The sequence below is a fragment of the Podarcis melisellensis genome, assembly GCF_964234715.1.
Source record: "Podarcis melisellensis genome assembly, chromosome: Z".
Classification (NCBI taxonomy): Eukaryota; Metazoa; Chordata; class Lepidosauria; order Squamata; family Lacertidae; genus Podarcis; species Podarcis melisellensis.
In genome coordinates, this window is record NC_138547.1 from 3837643 (window position 1) to 3856398 (window position 18756).

Below are 18756 nucleotides of genomic sequence, written 5' to 3' on the forward strand. Positions count from 1 at the left end.
GCTTCGCAAGACGAAAAAATATTGCGTCCCCCCGCGGGTTTTTCCCCGCTCCCCCCCTTTTCCTAAGCCGCTAAGTCGCTTAACAGCTGATAAGCCGCTTAACAGCTGATCGCTAGAAGCCGCTAGACCGCTGTAGCGCTAATCCACTAAGCTGTCAATGGGCTTGCTTCGCAAGACGAAAAAACCGCTAGATGAAGAGAATCGCGGAACGGATTCTTTTCGTCTTGCGAGGCACCACTGTAACCCAAGGCACTACAGTGGTACCTCGGGTTACAGATGCTTCAGGTTACAGACACTTCAGGTTACAGACTCCACTAACCCAGAAATATTACCTTGGGTTAAGAACTTTGCTTCAGGATAAGAACAGAAGTTGTGCTCTGGCGGCGCGGCAGCAGCAGGAGGCCCCATTAGCTAAAGTGGTGCTTCAGGTTAAGAACAGTTTCAGGTTAAGAACGGACATCCATAATGAATTAAGTACTTAACCTGAGGTACCACTGTATTTCTGGGTTAGCAGAGTCTGTAACCTGAAGCGTGTGTAACCCAAGGTACCACTGTAATTAAATTGGCTTATGTGGCATTAAACTGTTGGACTCCAGCTAGCTACAGTTCTAGTGGGTTTTTCTGCTGACATAAAGTGCCGATGTTTTGTGCATGGCAAACAGCAGCCGGACAAACCAACTGGAAGGCTACAGGCAGCCTTGGATTTCTATGTGCAAACTACCACCACCGGTCCCCTTTGAGATCCCTCTTTGCTTTTTCTGCCAGCTTTTGGGTAAAATTGGCTAACGGTGAATTGAGGAGGAACAGATCCCTCACTTGCAATTTGGATTCTCAGGTGCGCCACTGACCACAATGTGGACAACACAACAGAAATACTGCATGAGTGGCTGACTGCGGTGGAAGGCCACTACCGGCACATTGAGTGGAGATCCGTAGATGAGCCCAGGTAAGTTTGGAATACTCGTGCCGACCTACTTGAATTTCATAAATAATTGAGAAGCATGCATAGGTCAGGAATTAAAGAAGATCACGGTGGATTTGGATACCCAGAAACAATTGCAGTACTTCTTAGAACTGGTACAGCTGTAACTTCGTTGAAAAGTCAATAGGAAGATCTGCGTTCAGAGGCAATGCGAGTTGCTGTAGGAACAACTGTTGGTAGAATGCCTTCAGACCCTCTTAAGGAACATAAATGGAGCCTTGAAGCCAGAGCAGGCCTAGGGGGACTGTGCACCATGCTGCAACATTTTGTTGCCATTCCCCCATGCTCTTACGCCATGATCCCTTTTTAGGGTAGAGAACTTGAGTTGGTTTATTCACGGGGATCTTCCCATCTACAGAATTCTCTAATTCCCTCCAGTGAACCATTAAATGTGCTCTTGTGTTTCTTGGAACTACAGTATGGAAGGGCTGTGCTAACCCGAAGGCTTGCATAAAATAGGTGCTTCAGCGCAAAGGGGAGAGGAACAGGCCTTGCACTCTCTGCTTACCATCTTGCCTCTTGCAGCTCTTATCCTGACGAACATGGGCCCAAACACTGGAGCGATGCACGCTTTGAGCACGTAATGAGGCACAAACAGGAAGCTCTGAGCTTTGCCCGATCTGAGCGGGCAGATTACATTTTGGTAAGTCAGTCTGATCATCTGGAGGTGGGAAAATGTCCAACGCGTGTCTCCTCCATTCTGTCCACGCCAGAAGACACTTTTGGGTGGACCTGATTCTCAACTACCTCAGCCTTCTTCAACATGGTGCTCTACAAATGCTGCTGCCACAATTTATTTATTTACTTATCATGCTTATTTGTTGCTTGTTATCGGGAAGGTCTCCAAGAGACTTACAGTAGAGAAAGACATATGTATGCACATACATAATACCCTGAGGGAGGGAGGGCAAGATCATATAATAGGTTAATATTTCACATAATGTACAACTTTGTAAAATGGAAGCAACATGCCAGCTGCATAAATGGTAGTGAACAACTTTAGCAATGTTCATACAATCTCTCTCTTTCTTTATTAAGGTTCAGAGACCCAACAAATCGTTACAAAGCAATACACAATTCATACAGCCTACCTCCAGGTTAAACAAGCATTTTGTTCAGAATATAGGGCTCATTCGTTCTTGCAACCACCGATAAAAACTTTGCCACTGCTAATGTTGTAGCATTTGTCCAGTCTTCCAATAGGAACCTGACATGGTGAGCCTCTGATTTTCCCGGGAAAGGTACCAGCAAGGGTAGTATCAGTTCAGCCTGGCTTGATATTCATACAATTAAAGCAATACTCCTAGCCACTAATTAGCAGATAAATGAAACCTGACCTTTGGTCATAGTGGCTACTGGAGCTGATGAGAGATGGAGTCCAGGTTGCGGGGTGGGGTGGGGGGGCTCCTGTGTCACCTTATTTCCTTCCCCCTCAAACCAAGGGCATCCCACACCCTGCTTTCTTCCTCATCACCTGCCCACAGACAACTTCCTTCCTTAGTTTTCTTCAAATGTACATCTTGCCTCACACCTTCCAACCTTGACTGCTTGGTGCTCCTCTGCTTGGGGCATTTTTAAATCCACTGGAGCACTTGGTGAGATTTTTCTATCCATGCCGGCTATTTTGCAGTTCAGTTGTGCCTGCCAGGCTCCCTCAGGGGTGGGGTTTAGTTTTCAGACATGGTTTCAGTCAAGATAAAAGTGTGCACTTTTAATTCTGTCCCCAGTTCACAGACACAGACAGCATCTTGACAAATGACCAGACTCTGAAGTTCCTCATTGCACAAAACAAATCTGTTGTTGCTCCCATGCTGGACTCTCAGACCTATTACTCCAACTTCTGGTGTGGAATTACTCCTCAGGTAAGCCCGTTTGGTGGAGGTGCTTGAGCAGATTTGCAGAATTTATTTATTGCACGAGCAGGAAATCTGTGGCCCTCCAGGTAATGTAGGGCAGTGGCCAGGGGTGATGGGAGTCATTGCTCAACATCTGGAGGACCACAGGTGCACTACAAAGAGACAACAGAGTCAATTCAGCAAGTGAAAATGCATGCACCATCAGAGCAATATAAAAGCAAATATATATCATAAATACAGCCAGGCTTCGACTGAAGTCACCCACTATTTGTTCTTCTGGAAACAACTGAAGACATTTTTATTTCTACAGACATTTTTGTTTCAAAGCCTGTTTAAGTTGTTCTTATTTTTGCAACGTTTTAAAACTATGCTAAAAAAATAATGTCTACTGTGAATAGAAATTAGTTGGACATAACCCTATGTGTGTATGGCCTGCTTGAAAGAAAACTGGGATGGGGCCAAACCTGCCTCCTGGGGAAGGGAGTTTCATAGGTGAGGAGCCACCACCCAAAAGGCTCTGCCTCCTATTCCCACCTGCTTGATTGGCAGGTCTGCAAGAAGGGGGTCTCTATAGCAGGCTCGTATGGGTGCAAGTGGTCCATGGAATAACTTGGCCCCGGAGTATTTAGGTCTTCAAAGGTAAAAACCAACACTTTGCATTGTGTGCAGTTGATGTAAACCTAGTGTGCTCTAAGCATTGAGCTCCCTCCAGCATACGGACCTCTGTGTTCTGCGCCAGCTGAAGCTTCTGGACCACTGGATCATGGCAGTACATCCTTAGTGTTCCTTCCACACCTGCCCCTCTCCACTTACCTTTCCCAAAAGGCACAGCCATGCTTGAAATTCCTTCAGGCCTGTTGGGTCACTGCTGAGGGTCATAGACATACAGTAGGCAGAGCCAGAACGAATGAGAGGTAGACGTAGGTCATTATAGTTTTGCCCCAAGCGTTGCATTCAGTGCTAGTCCTACTCAGAGTAGGTCCACTAAAGGCAATGTACATTTTATTTGTTTGTTTATTTATTAAATTTGTATACCACCCTATAACCATAGAGCTCGGAGCAGTTCACAACATAAAATCACAATATAAAAAAAACACAGAATACATAATAAAAACAAAGACAACCCAATAATCCACAACACATTTAAAATGACATCAGATGTCAATTTAGCCAAGGGCCTGGTATAAGAGGAACGTTTTTGCCTGGCACCTAAAGGTGTATCAGGAATGCGTCAGGTGAACTTCCCTGGGGAGAGCATTCTACAGACGGGGAGCCACTGCAGAGAAGGCCCTGTTCTCATGTTGCCACCCTTTACACCCCTTGTGGAGGAGGCACATGAAGAAGGGCCTTAGAGGATGATCTCAGGGTCCGGGTAGGTTCAAATGGAAGGAGACATTCCTTGAGGTATTGCGGTCCTGAGCCGTTTAAGGCTTTATAGGTCAAAACCAGCACTTTGCATGGGCCCAGAAACCAATTGGCACCCCTTGAAATTTATCGGTTATAATAGCAGAGTCAATATCACAGTGGCACATTAATTTTCATGGGTCTGCTCTGAGTAGGATTTGGTTGGATACAACTCTAAGGAGGATAAACAGGCAATGCTGCCCCCCATCCCCGACCCCCGGGCTAATTTTGAGTAAGATGCAGGTGGTGGGTTTGGCGGCTGTGATTGGTAGACAAGCCTGCATTGCCGCAGGACCTTTCATGTTTAGAGTTATGGTTTCCTAATTGGGTGGCAGACAGTTCTTGGCACGGCACTGGGCTACTTTGGGTTATGAGACTCTCTTGCACGTTCCAGGGTTACTACCGTAGGACAGCAGACTACTTCCCCACCAAGAACAGGCAGCGGATCGGGTGCTTTGCTGTCTCCATGGTCTATGCCGCCTTCTTGATTGATCTGCGGAAGGACGACACTGCTGACCTGGCCTTTCACCCGCCCCATCCCAGCTATACCTGGCCATTTGATGACATCATTGTTTTTGCCTACTCCTGCCAAACTGCAGGTGAGAGTGAGGAAGGAAAAGGGGGAGGCAGACCATCATGGCCAGCAATTGTATAGAGTTTCCACATGTCCAGAAAGTGCTTGATAATACAGTGGACTCTCAAGTTATGTACCGCTCTGGATACGTAACTTTCGGGTTGTGAACGCAGCAAACCCGGAAATGTATACAGTGGTACCTCTGGTTGTGAATGGGATCCATTCCGGAGCCCCATTCGCAACATGAACAGAACGCAACCCTCGTCTGTGCGGGTCATGATTCACCGCTTCTGCGCATGCACGTGACGTCATTTTGAGCATCTGCACATGTGTGAGCGGCGAAACTTGGAAGTAACCCTTTCCAGTACTTCCAGGTCGCCACGGGAAGCAACCTGAAAAGACGTAACCTGAACCAAACGTGACAAGAGGTATGACTGTCCTTCCGGGTTTCGCCGCATGCGCAGAAGCGCTCTGTGCACCACGCATGTGCGCGGAATTGGCTCCTCCAATTACAGACTTTTCAGGTTATGTATGGACCCCTGGAACGAATTTAATTCGTATCCAGAGGGTCCACTGTAATAAGAGCTTTTCAGACCAGACGCCCTTCTAGTCCAGAGGTACCTGTGGCCATCAGGTGCCTCTGGGAAGCCCCTCAAACAGCATGAAAGCATCAGGCCTTTTCTGTTCCCCCCTCCCTGCAGCTCGTGTTTAGCATTATACTGCTACTGGACATGGAGGCTCCATTTCACCCTGATTTTTTTCTAATGTTTGATTCAAACTGGGGCAAGCAAAAAAGGGAGATGGACAGCCCATGCTCTGTCTACCAAGGTGTGCAGAAGAGCACGGCGGTCTGGTGTGGCATTGGGCGGAGCAGAGGTATTCCACTGTCAAGGAGCCTGTGCTGGCGATGTGGCAATTGTTTGGACTTTATCTTAAATGCTCGTTTACAGAACCATAGAATTGTCAAGCAGCATACTTTTAAGTTATTATTCTGTTTCCTGTGCAGGAGCCCAGATGTACTTATGTAACCAGCAGCGGTTTGGATATATCAATGTCCCTGTGAAATCTCACCAGACGCTGGAGGATGAAAGCATCAACTTTGTGCACCTGATCCTGGAGGCAATGGGTGAGTTAATACTGCCCTAGCCCACCAGAGAATCATTCTTGGGGGTTATTGTAGGGTATTTTTCTTCCTGGCTGCGGGACCTTGATAGGCCTACACTTGATGGCATGTACCCAGTGCTTGCTCTACTCAGAGCAAACCCATTGCAATTAATGTCCATGACTAAAGGAGTTTCCAGACCCTCACTATTTTCAGGTGGGATTCAGTCACGTGCTGGCAAATTCAGGCTGCATAATCAAATTCCATTGGGAGGGCGTGTGCTGCAAACCTGCTTCCCCAAAAGATCAGACTTTTTGGTGGTAAGGAAAGTGAGGGATCGCATTTGCTTTGGTGCAACAGCGTCTAACCTCCCTGCAAACAAATGGGGATGAATGCTCAGTAAGCAGGTTGTCTGGAAGCACCATAAGTTGTGCCCATTAATTTTAGTAGGTCTGCTCTGAGTAGAATTTTGTTGGATATGGCCCCCTATCTTTCTCTGGTTTACCTGAGAAAGATAGGTTTGAGCATATTATGCCAATTCTGGTCCAATTCAAAGTGCTGGTATAAAGCCTTAAATGGCTCAGAACCACAATACACCAAAGACCACTTATTTCCATATGACCCTACCCGGACCCTGAGATCATCGTCTGAAACCCTTCATCATGTTCTTCCTCCATGAGCGGTCCAGAGGGGGCAACACGAGAACGGGACTTTTCTGCAGTGGCTCCCCGTTTCTGAAATGCTCTCCCCAAGGAGGCTCACTTGGTGCCTTCATTATACACCTTTAGGCACCAGGTAAAAACCTTCCTCTTCTACCAGGCCTTTGGCTGATTGACATCTGATGTCATTTTAAATGTGTTGTGGAAGGGGGGATTACTGGGTTGTCTTTGTTTTTGCTCTTATTATGTATTATGTGTTTTTTATATTGTGATTTTATGTTGTGAACTGCCATGAGATCTGTGGGTATAGGATGGTACACAAATTTCATTAATACAGTGGTGCCTCGCAAGATGAAAAGAATCCGTTCTGCGAATCTCTTCGAATAGCGGTTTTTTCGTCTTGCGAAGCAAGCCCATTGACAGCTTAGCGGATTAGCGCTATTAGCGGTTTAGCGGCTTTTAGCGATCAGCTGTTAAGCGGCTTATCAGCAGATCAGCTGATAAGTGGCTTAGCGGCTTGGGAAAAAGGGGGGGAAACCGCAGGAACTCGCAAGACATTTTCGTCTTGCGAAGCAAGCCCATAAAGAAATTCATTTTGCGAAGCGCCTCCAAAATGGAAAACCCTTTCGTCTAGCGGGTTTTCCGTCTTGCGAGGCGTTCGTCTTGCGAGGCACCACTGTAATAATATTAATAACTTAACCTTCTCAAGCTCAAGGGAAATTAGAACCAAAGAGCTGGAGAGAGCCTTGTAGGCCATTTTGTCTGTCTCCTGCTTGACGCAAGAAATCCAAACCTGGAACCGTTTCTCCCTCTCCATTTACTACCACTTATAATTAATAATGCTAATAATTAACAACAACAACACAGTGGAAGCCCTATTATAAGCAATTCAAAGAGGGAAGGAAAGAAAGTTTTGGGAGCTGGTTTAGAGTTATTGGCAGAACACACCAGCAAAATAACAGCAAGCTGTTTATGGAACTCACTTGCTTATGAGTACAGTACAGTGGTACCTCGGTTTACAAACTTAATCCGTTCCAGAAGTCTGTTCTTAAACCAAAACCGTTCTTAAACCAAGGTGCGCTTTCCCTAATGAGGCCTCCTGCCGCCGGTGCCCTTCCACCATTTGGATTCCATTCTTAGACTGAGGTAAAGTTCTCAAACCAGGACACTACTTCCGGTTTTGCGGAGTTTGTAAACCGAATCATTCGCAAACAGGACTGTTCTTAAACCGAGGTACCACTCTACAGGTTAAAAACCTGAGCAGCAACGTGGCCTCCTCTCCAAGCTTTACATCTGTCTTGCAGTGGATGGTACCCCAATGTTCCCCTCCAGCCATGTCTACCTCCCACCGAAGCATCCAACCAAAATTGGGTTTGACGAGGTAAGCAAGTCTCTCTCTCTCTCTCTCTCTCTCTCTCTCTCTCTCTCCCTCTCTCTCTCTCTCTCTCTCTCTCTCTCTCTCTCTCTCTCTCTCTGTGTGTGTGTGTGTGTGTGTGTGTGTGTGTGTGTGTGTGTAAGAGAGAAATTGTCAGCACCTGTGAGGGCTGTGAGTGAGTGACTGAGTCAGAGTATGCCTGAATGCATGTGATGAATTTTGTGAGTTTTGAGTAAGTGGAATCCTATTTTATGGCTTTTTTTGAGCTTCATTGTTTTACATATTCCACTTTAGTTCATTAGTTAATTGCATTTGATTTTCTTTGTAAGCTTGCTTTTGTGATGAAAAGTGGTTTATATAAGTACTTGAAAAAAGGAATTGAACCTTCTGTTTTCCTTTTAGGTTTTCCTCATCAACTTGGCAAGGCGCCCAGACCGTCGGCAGCGCATGCTTAGTTCCCTCTTTGAGTTGGAGATAGAGCCCTTGGTGATTAACGCTGTCGATGGAAGGTGACTGGCTGACGCCTCTTTCTGGGGTGCTTTGTTTTAGTTTTTAGCATGAAATGGGGCTGCTGCAACTGGTGGACCTCTCTGTCGCAAGGCTTAGGTAGCTTTTAAAAAATGCAAATGTAATAGGAGAAAGGGGAACATACTGAGGCCAAAATATGATGGTGGTGATCATTATTATTATTATTTACAGTCATACCTCATGTTATGTTTGCTTCTGGTTATGTTCTTTCAGGTTACGTCCCACGGTGACCTGGAAGTACCAGAAAAGGTTACTTCCAGGTTTCGCCGCTCACCCATGCGCAGAAGCGCTAAATTGCGCTTCATGCATACGCACAAGCTCCATTGCACTGTGCACCCGCACAAATACAGCGCTTCAGGTTGCGCTCTTTTCATGTTGTGAACAGGCCTCCAGAACGGATCCCGTTCACAACCAGAGGTACCACTGTAGATAGATTTGAAGGAGCAAGTCCATTCAGGAAACAACTATCAAGTTCTTCTAGTCATGATGGATTTACAGAACTTGCAGAACCAGTGTACCATGGAATATCAGTTGTTAGGTGAAGAGCAGAAGTCAGGGTGGGGGAAGCCATTGCCTGTGTGCCTCACTGGTGGGATTCCTGCAGGCATTTGCTTTGGCACTGTGGAAACAGGATGCTGAACAAGATGGGCCTGTGGTCCAGAAGGACCATCTTCACATGCTCCTAAATAGCCCAGCCTTTCCCTCTGCTGTATGTGCAGCTTCTTTCATCACTAGCTTTAGTCATCTTTGTGAAGATAAACCTTTTTGCCCAGGCTTCCCCTGACCCATAAGATCGGACCCTAATTTTGCTGAATTCCTCTCTTTTTTATATAAATACTCCCCCCCCCCACAATTTTTAAATTCATTTTATAACACAACTAAACAACACAAACAGAAAATACAAACAATACGAACAGATTCTTGTCTTATCCTTATTTTTTCTAAGCATTGTTAGGTAGGCTTCCCCAAGTCCCCACTATCTGATTTTCATTTTACCTCATCTTTAGCAGTTTACATATATCATAATTTTTAACCATTTTTTAAAAAATCACGCTTACTTTTACCATAAAAATCTTCACATTTTATCACTTACAAATAATACTATTTTAAAATACACTATCTTCTACTTGTAACCCTACAGTCTATATCCACTTCCAAAGCTATTCTGAGATTTAAATATTAACATATTTTTTCAGATATTCTTTAAACCTTCTTCCACTGTCTCTTCTCTAAATACTTTTTAAATGCACTTTCTCTGTTTTTATTATGCTGTTCTTTGTACACAGCTTTCAGAACTTTTAACTAGAAATGCTCCTGAAGAAATGCAATAAATATAGTTGTCTGAACCCCATTGCACCTGAAAGCTGGAGAGAGGAGCACGTGGGCTCCATGCCAGCAACAGCTTATGTGAAATGGCACCCCAACAACACCTGGGGGACCCAAGGCTGGGTGGGATATCTATACGGGGCTGTGTCGCTCCATGCTGCCTGTCCTGGTTCTTGACCTGCGCTCTTGGGAGTGCTGCTTTGCTAACCTCTGTTATCTCCTCTGCCAGTGCCCTAAACAGCAGTGACATCAAGAAACTGGGTGTGGACCTGCTTCCAGGTTATTTTGACCCCTTTTCAGGCAGGACACTCACCAAAGGGGAGGTGGGCTGCTTCCTGAGCCACCATCATGTGTGGAATGAGGTAAGGGCTTGGGCTGGGTTGGACGAAAGGGTCAAGGGCTTGGGTTGGTTCGGTGCAGGGAAGGGCCATCGATGTAGTCCAGCAGAGCCTGCCCATCAGCTTCTCTCTTGTTGGCTACTCAAGATCTGGGGCCAAGCCCTGTGCAATGGTTATATAGGTAGAGCCAGTGTGGTGTAGTGGTTAAGAGCGGTGGCCTTGTAATCTGGTGAACCGGGTTCGTGTCTCTGCTCCTCCACCTGCAGCTGCTGGGTGACCTTGGGCCAGTCAAACTTCTCTGAAGTCTCTAGGCCCCACTCACCTCACAGAGTGTTTGTTGTGGGGGAGGAAGGGAAAGGAGAATGTTAACCGCTTTGAGACTCCTTAGGGTAGTGATAAAGCGGGATATCAAGTCCAAATTCTTCTTTTAGGTCCAGCTAGGCTCCTACTGTGTCTCTCAGGTCACCTGGTTTGCTGGGCTGAAGAGTAGGAGAGGTGTTTCTGGCTGTTGCTCGACGTTGTACAGCGTAGCAGAGAGTGGGTGGAGAAGTGCCGGGAGGCTGGGGGAGCCCAATCCTTGCAGATCCTGACACTGGTTGACCTGACCCTTACCTCCCAGATTGACGCATGCATCAGGAATTCATTGCCCTCTCACTTTTGCACTTGGAATCATAGAGCTGAAGAGTAGGAAGTGGCCCTGGCATTCAACTTGTCTAAGCTGCAGTAGCGCAGGAGTCAAACTCTTTCCCAATGTTCCAAAGTAGTTCTTTTGTTAGATAACTTATTATTATTTTTTCGTTAATAACAATCCCATGTAAGCCACATTAATACAGTATCAAATCACAATACAATTAAAAGAGCCAATTATCCAGTTCCAAATTAAACAATTTTGGGTGACTTCCCGTGTTCTGATTATCAGGAGATGATGTTATTCCTTGGTCCTGGCTCCAATCCTCCTAATTAATCCAAGCCTGTGAGCATATGATAAAATTTGCTCTCTGCCCTGCGCTTTCCCCAAAAAGGTCTTTTGGATTTCTCAACAAGGTCTACACCAGGGATGCGGAACCTGTGGCTATATTGATGTTGTTGGCCTCTCCTCAGCCCCACAGCTAATGGGAGCTGTAGATCTCAAGACATCTAAAGAGCAACAGCTTCTCCATCTCTGAGCTGTGCTGTTATAGCATACACAGCAAGTTCCCTTGGTAAAGGTGCTGGTGTCCCTTTGCTTGCTGCAGTCCTGGGTGAGCTCTGTGATGGAACTTTAAGGTCTCTTTCACCCATACTCTCTAGCGCTGTTTTTCTCCCCCCTTTAGATTGTCGAACGGGGTCTGGAGAAGTCTGTGGTGCTGGAAGATGATGTTCGGTTTGAGGCATATTTCAAGAAGCGAATTTTGCGGCTCATGGATGAACTGGAGCAAGCACAGCTGGATTGGGACCTGATGTATGTTGGGTTAGCTGGTGGGGTTGGGCGAGGTCCTCAGCTGCAAAACAGCCCTAGTTGTTTGGCTACACTTTGGAATGCCAAAATAACTATAGCTCAGTGGCAGTACACCTGCTTTGCATGCAGAAGGTCTAAGGTTCCATCCCCAACGGTTTCTCCAGGAAGGTCTGGAAAAGTCTCCTGTTGGAAATCCTGGTGAGCTTCTGCCAGTCAGTTTAGGCAATATTGAGCTCGATTGATGTATAGCCTGACTCTCCATAAGGCAACTTCCTGTGTTCCTGTTTGGTTCATCCCTTTATTCAGAACTGTGAGGGCTGGAATATTTAGTTTTAGGTGGAGGACAATGAATCAGTTGTTAAGAGTCTGTGCTTTGCATGCAGAAGTCTCTGGCTCAATCCTAGGCAACTCCAGGTAGGGCTGGGAAAGAGATCCTGACTCTGTCTGAAATCCTGCGGAATCACCAGAGGCAATGTTGAGCCAGATGCGCCAATGGTCTGAATCATTAGAAAGCTATTTCCTGTATTCACGTTTCTTTATTTCATAAAAATTATGCAAAGTGGTTTAAGGTAAAGGTAAAGGGACCCCTGACCGTTAGGTCCAGTCGCGGATGACTCTGTCGTTGCAGCGCTCATCTCGCTTTATTGGCTGAGGGAGCCGGCGTACAGCTTCTGGGTGATGTGGCCAGCATGACTAAGCCACTTCTGGCGAACCAGAGCAGCGCACAGAAATGCCGTTTACCTTCCCGCCGGAGTGGTACCTATTTATCTACTTGCACTTTGAGGTGCTTTCGAACTGCTAGGTTGGCAGGAGCAGGGACCGAGCAACGGGAGCTCACCCCATCGCGGGGATTCGAACTGCCGACCTTCTGATCAGCAAGTCCTAGGCTCTGTGGTTTAACCCACAGCGCCACCGGCAAAAGAAAAAAATCTAGGAAAAGACCACAACACTGCTTCAAAACATGCAAGAGTTAAAATACTACAACTGATTAAAATCATCTCAACTTTCCAAGCACCTGGGTAGGCTTGCCTAAACAGGAATGTTTTTAGCAGGTGCCGAAAAGAGCACAGTGAAGGCTTGATCCCAGTAGGCAGGGAATTCCAAAGTGCAGTCGCTGTCACACTGACTGAGTTCTTACAAATGCTGAACAGGTATTATGTGGCACCTGTAAAGTAGTAGCAGTTCCAATGATTGAAGTGATGGAGTGTGCACATTTGGTGTAAGGTGATCTTGTAGGTTAACTGGTCCCAAGTTGCAAAGGGCTTTATATATTAACAGAAACACTTGAACTTGGTGCAGTAACAAATCACCGGCCTCTGAGCTGGCAAGGCCTCACTCCTGTCAGCAATCGGGCTGCAGCATTCTGCGCTAGATCACAAGCCAGCCCTCTGCACCTGCAGCCAACCTGCATCTTCTGGCTGCAGCACAAAGCTGAGACAGAGCTGCAGCTACAGTTGTTTTTACTGTTTTAAATTGTTTTAACTGTTTTTAATCTGTGGAAGGCTTGTTGTTGTTGTTGTTTGTTTATATTGAGGGAGGGGAGATGTGTCTGGGAGAAGAGGAGCTGGGGAAACCAGGGTCATATGGTGTGGGAGGTGGGGCAGGCTGGGTAAGTTGCACATGGATAAGGGCCCCTCCTCTAACCTGGGGATTTGTGGTTGTCTGCATGCAAAGCAAGTGTGCTGCCACTAGGCTGTGGATCCTCCCCACCACCCTCAAATGGTGCCACCTTATACCGGGACAGATCAGGGATCTGTCCAGCTTGGAACACTGTGCTTTGATTAGCAGCAGCTCCCTGAGGTCGGTCTGTTAATTTAGGGGTGGGGAACCTTCCTGCCCACCAGCCAGGTTTGGCCTGCCAGGTCTCCTCAGTTCTGCTCAGTTACTATCTCCATCCCCATGGGCCTGTTGGGATGCGTCTGGGGAGACGGGGGCAATTGGCAGGCCCCCAGCTGGCTCCAGCCATTGGCCAGCAGCCGGGCAAACTCCAGTTCTCGGAACAGCATCAAAAACTGCGACTCAAGCCTCAAAAGCCTTCAAAGCTTAAGCACGCAAGCCAGCAGAGATAAGAACTCTTTGCAACGGAAGAGGCGGACAGAGGCATATGTAAGCATATTTACATCATTTTATTCAGCAGCAGACAAAGGAAAACATGTCTGCTTCCCTTCGTGTCCAAGCAAACAGCATAGGCAAAAGCAATATACAAAAGTTCCCAGCAAGCTGTGCTGGAATGTAAACAGACATGTGGCATGCAACAATCCACATATCTGCTCCTCTCAGGGTGGAATGGGACATCAATATCCTAACAAGGACCAACTTTTGACAGGTTGGTGGCACTGCCCAGGGGCTCATGTTGGCTTTTGGAGGTGGGAGATGACGATCTGGCTTTCTGGGGCAAATAGGTTCCCCACTCTTGGTGTAGGCAGAAGGAAATGGGTGAACACTAAAAAGGCCGATTTGTCTTCTTCAGTTACCTGGGCCGGAAGCAAGTGAACGCTGAGGATGAGGAGCTGGTGGAGGATGTACGAAATCTTGTGGTGCCTGGATATTCCTACTGGACTTTAGCTTACATCATCTCACGGCGAGGGGCTCAGAAACTGATTGATGCACAGCCGCTCTCCAAAATCCTCCCTGTGGATGAATTCCTGCCCATCATGTATGACAAGCACCCCAAGTAAGGAGCTTGAAATATTGTGGGTTTGTTTGAATTGGCTTGGAGTTCAGATGTAGTAATACAGAACAGCAACCTTGCCTTGATGTTCTCATGGAAGCACTGAAGAAGCACCCTGTCTGTATGGGCAATTCTGTGGTAGGATTTAATGTGTGAGTGGGACCTGCGACAAAACGTTGCAGTGTGGAACATTTGATGGAGGAGAGGGCTGTTAATGGCTGGCCATGGTGGCTATGTTGTGCCTCCACATTCAGAGAGAGTAATGCTTGTGGATATCAGTTGTTTGAAACCACAGGAAGGGAGAGAATTGCTCTTGTGCTCAGGTTTTGCAGGTTTCATACAGGCATCTGGTTGACCACTGTGAGAACAGGATGCTGGACTAGATGGGCCATGGGCCTGATCCAGCCTCAAAGCACTTACTGTAAGTTCGTAATGCTTCTCTTCAGGGCAACATTCAGATAAGCATGCATTTTTACAGGATGTTCCCTTCTATTTCTCCTTCTCGCTGGTTTTTCTGTCCCACTGCTCAGGGCACACATTCAGGGCCCCTCTAGACCCCATTTTTATTGTGAATTTGTGGTTGTTTGTTTTCATGGTGCTTTTGGGGCAGTTATGCACTATCCCACTTTCAGTTCTGTTCGCACCTGCAAATGTTTCGGGGCAGACATGCTTGCTTTGTTTCCGTGTCGCGCAGCTCCCTGCTGATAATCCTGTTAACACAAATACTCCTTTTGTTGTGCTGCAGTGCAAAAGCTTAGTAATCCAGAGGGCAATAAAGCAGCAACATAGGAGGAAGTATCTCAAAAGAGCTAATGATGGGGAAGGATGTGTGGGCGGTCCAGCACAAATCCACAGCTATTGTACTCTTGTTGCACCAATGACGTGGCAGCATATGTCTGGGAAAACCAAACAAGCACCAACCAGTCAGGGGTGGGAGGCTAAATCTCCAATAATAATAATAATAATAATTGTACCCCGCCCATCTTCCCCAGCCACTCTGGGCGACTTCCAACAAAGATTAAAATGACATCAAAATGTCACACATTAAAAACTTCCCTGAACAGGGCTGCCTTCAGATGTTTTCTAAATGTCAGGTAGTTGTTTATCTCTTTGACATCTGATGGGAGGGCGTTCCACAGGGCGGGTGCCACTACCGAGAAGGCCCTCTGCCTGGTTCCCTGTAGCTTTCCTTCTCGCAGTGAGGGAACCGCCAGAAGGCCCTCGGCACTGGACCTCAGTGTCCTGAACAATGGGGGTGGAGACGCTTCTTCAGGTATACTGGACCGAGGCCGTTTAGGGCTTTAAAGGTCAATACTAACACTTTGAATTGTGCTCAGAAACGTCAAGGCTGACACACACAGATAAGGCCTCCAGAATAAATTGGGCAGGATCATGCCTTGTAAGCAAAGAGAAAAGCGCCTCTCTCCCCGCCCCGCACCAATCCCTGCCTTCACTGCTCCGGCATCAGTTAAGGGAAAACATCTGTTCCTATGACTTCACTCCCTCCAGCCTGCAGAAGTCTGTGGAAAAGAATAGTCAGCAGCCCCCAGGAGGAGGAGAGGGTGTTGAGGTTTCTTGAATAGCCATTCGCTCAGTTTGCTGGAAGCATAATAGGAGCCAGGGAAATGTGGCTGATTGCCATGCCTTAGGACTGGGATGGAGAAGCCTTGGTCCTCCTGATGCTCTAGGGCAGAAGTCGGGGCATAGAAGAGGCAGTTTTCCACCGGGTCTTCATGTCCCTCACAAAACATCTTCCCTTGATGCTTGGGGTGCCCTCCCAAACAGTGGGGGTTAGCATGGGGGGGGGGGTTGCTGTTGGGGGAGGGGTATGTGAAAGTTGCCTCCCCTGTTGGTGAGGAAATGGCAGGAATGATGAACTCCCCTTTACCACCAGATCCTAAACCTCTTCTGTCTTGTGGCTCTACTCATTCATGAGAAAGGTTTCAGGAGTAAACCCAGAGGAAAGATCCACACCTGATTCTTTGTGAGAGACCTTCAGGGGAAGAAAAGGCTAAGCTAAGGAATAAACCCTACACAAATTCAGAGTGGAGTCCCTAAGGCAGTTGAACGGTGCCTTGTACTCCTCCTTCCGGCAACTCTTGCAGCCAAGCTGGTGCCAAACCTCTTGCTCTGCTTTCCTTTGGACCACATCTGTGATGCCGAGGGGGGCGGGTCTTGTCTCCTGGGCGGCACATGAACTCCATGCCCACTGCCCAGGCTTGCACTTCAGAGTCACTCTGGTGCTGCAAACGCAGTAGTTTGCCTTCACCCCTAGAGGTGCACTCCACTGTCTCTCAAGACAGATGAATGCCGGCAACAACAACAAGGGGAACTTGTCCCCCCCCCATATCATTTTTATTAATTTTACAATACAGTCATACCTCATGTTACATTTGCTTCAGGTTGAGCATTTTCAGGTTGTGTCCTGCGGTGACCCGGAAGTACCAGAAAGGGTTACTTCCGGGTTTCGTCACTTGCGCATGCACAGATGCTCAAAATGAAGTCATGCGCATGCGCAGAAGTGGTGAATCATGACCCGCAGATGTGCAGACACGGGTTGCGTTCTGCTCATGTTGCGAACGGGCCTCTTTTATTGTGTGCTAATAAAATTCTTGCTGCAGTTGTTGCATATAGGAAAAGCTTAGTATCTTGTCTGTTAATGTCTGTACCACAACAAGGGGAACTTGTGGCCCTCTAGATGTTGTTGGACTCCAACTCCCATCAGCCCTAGCTGATGCTGAAAAGCCAACAACATCTGGAGGGCTTCAGGCTCCGTATCCCTGTTTTGACAGATGGGCTATTTTCCTGGCCTCCCCTACTGTGTCAGTAGGCAGTGATTGGCTTTGACAGGCACAGATTAAGGCCCACGCTGTGGTAAGGGCCCCCACTGTTGACCTTCAGAGCCCTCCTCTCCTTCTGTCTGTTCAGCCTTGCAGTTGCCACATGTTCACCTTCCCTCTCAGTTAAGCAAGGAGCAGCATTGGCCTCCACTTGCCTTGCCCGCTTCCTCTGTGTGCTGGTGCGGATTGGGCCCAGTGGGAGAGAACAAGCAAGTGGGCAACAGGGGCAGGTCTTGTTCAGCCCTCCTGCCCCTCCCTCTCCCAAATCTGGAGTCCATCACTGGGTCACCATAGTAAGCAATGCTTGCACGTGGGATGGAGCAGCCACGCTGTGCCCCAAAGAGAAAGTGGGGTCGATAGGAGAAGCTTTTGTGTCTTGCTTGCTGCATGGCTTCCCACGGGCTACACTGGCCTCTGCTCAAGACACTTCGGGAATGTGATTTACAGGCAGCCGGCAGAGGCTGAGCCAGGATTCCTGGCTGTGTTTTCAGACTTTCCATCTGTGCCAGACTCTCGCTCCAAACCAGAATTTCACCTGGCCTTTTTTGGCTCTGTATTTGCGTAATGCAAAATCAATTTCTCTCTCTCTCTCTCTCTCTCTCTCTCTCTCTCTCTCTCTCTCACACACACACACACACACACACACACATATATATATAAACAAACAAAGAAACAAAATATTGCTGAGTAGTCAATAACACTTCCTTTGCTCATGGGGATGTGAGTGTGGTCTGCATTTTGGCTCCCTTTGATCTCACTTCTCTCCCCACCCACCCCAGTTTAGGACTGAGTTTCATGCAGCTGATGAAGTGGACTCTTAGTCAATAAATGTTTATGCTAGGTTAGCCAACACTGGGTAGCCACAAGGTGTTTGTTGTGTTGGTGGTGGTGAATGACTTTTTAAAAAATGCTATTATTGAATTTCCAAATTATTAACAAATACATAAGAGAGAAAACAAATTTCTGAAACAAATTTCTAGAAACTCATTGAAAATACATTTATTTTCAGTGTTAAGAACTAATGTTGTACTTATACCAGGTACGTGGTAATACATTTTACAGTTGTTGTTGGATTCCCAAATCCCCACAGCTAACATAGCCAGTTGTCAAAGACGATGAAAGTTGGAGTCCACCAATGCCCAATGGGGGCACCACGTTGGCTACCTCTAACAAATTTGCAAGGTTTTAAGATGCCACAAGGGACGTGGGTGGTGCTGTGGGTTAAACCACAGAGCCTAGGGCTTGCCAATCAGAAGGTCGGCGGTTCGAATCCCTGCGACGGGGTGAGCTCCCGTTGCTCGGTCCCTGCTCCTGCCAACCTAGCAGTTCGAAGCACGTCAAAGTGCAAGTAGATAAATAGGCACCACTCCGGTGGAAAGGTAAACGGCATTTCCGTGCGCTGCTCTGGTTCGCCAGAAGCGGCTTAGTCCTGCTGGCCACATGACCCGGAAGCTGTATCCTGGCTCCCTTGGCCAATAAAGCGAGATGAGCGCCGCAACCCTAGAGTTGGTCACGACTGGACCTAATGGTCAGGGGTCCCTTTACCTTTACCTTTAAGATGCCACAAGAGTGCCAAGTGGCTGAATTGGCTTGGAGTTCAGATGTCATAATGCAGAGCAGCCTTTGAGAATCACTGGTCAGAAGAATAGGCTGATGCTTCTTT

At 47.2% G+C, this 18756-nt stretch overlaps 1 protein-coding gene across 3 annotated transcripts in view; it reads left to right on the plus strand.

Moving 5' to 3' along the window:
* CERCAM (cerebral endothelial cell adhesion molecule) overlaps positions 1-18756 on the plus strand; it is a 52976-nt gene that overhangs the window by 27663 nt on the left and 6557 nt on the right. For all 3 annotated transcript variants that reach the window (XM_081896452.1, XM_081896451.1, XM_081896450.1), the window contains exons 2-11: positions 836-946; positions 1508-1625; positions 2710-2844; positions 4637-4841; positions 5823-5942; positions 7882-7958; positions 8355-8461; positions 10036-10168; positions 11458-11585; positions 14053-14256. In XM_081896452.1, the coding sequence (XP_081752578.1) occupies positions 836-946; positions 1508-1625; positions 2710-2844; positions 4637-4841; positions 5823-5942; positions 7882-7958; positions 8355-8461; positions 10036-10168; positions 11458-11585; positions 14053-14256 (1338 nt within the window). The remainder of the gene's footprint in view (positions 1-835; positions 947-1507; positions 1626-2709; positions 2845-4636; positions 4842-5822; positions 5943-7881; positions 7959-8354; positions 8462-10035; positions 10169-11457; positions 11586-14052; positions 14257-18756) is intronic.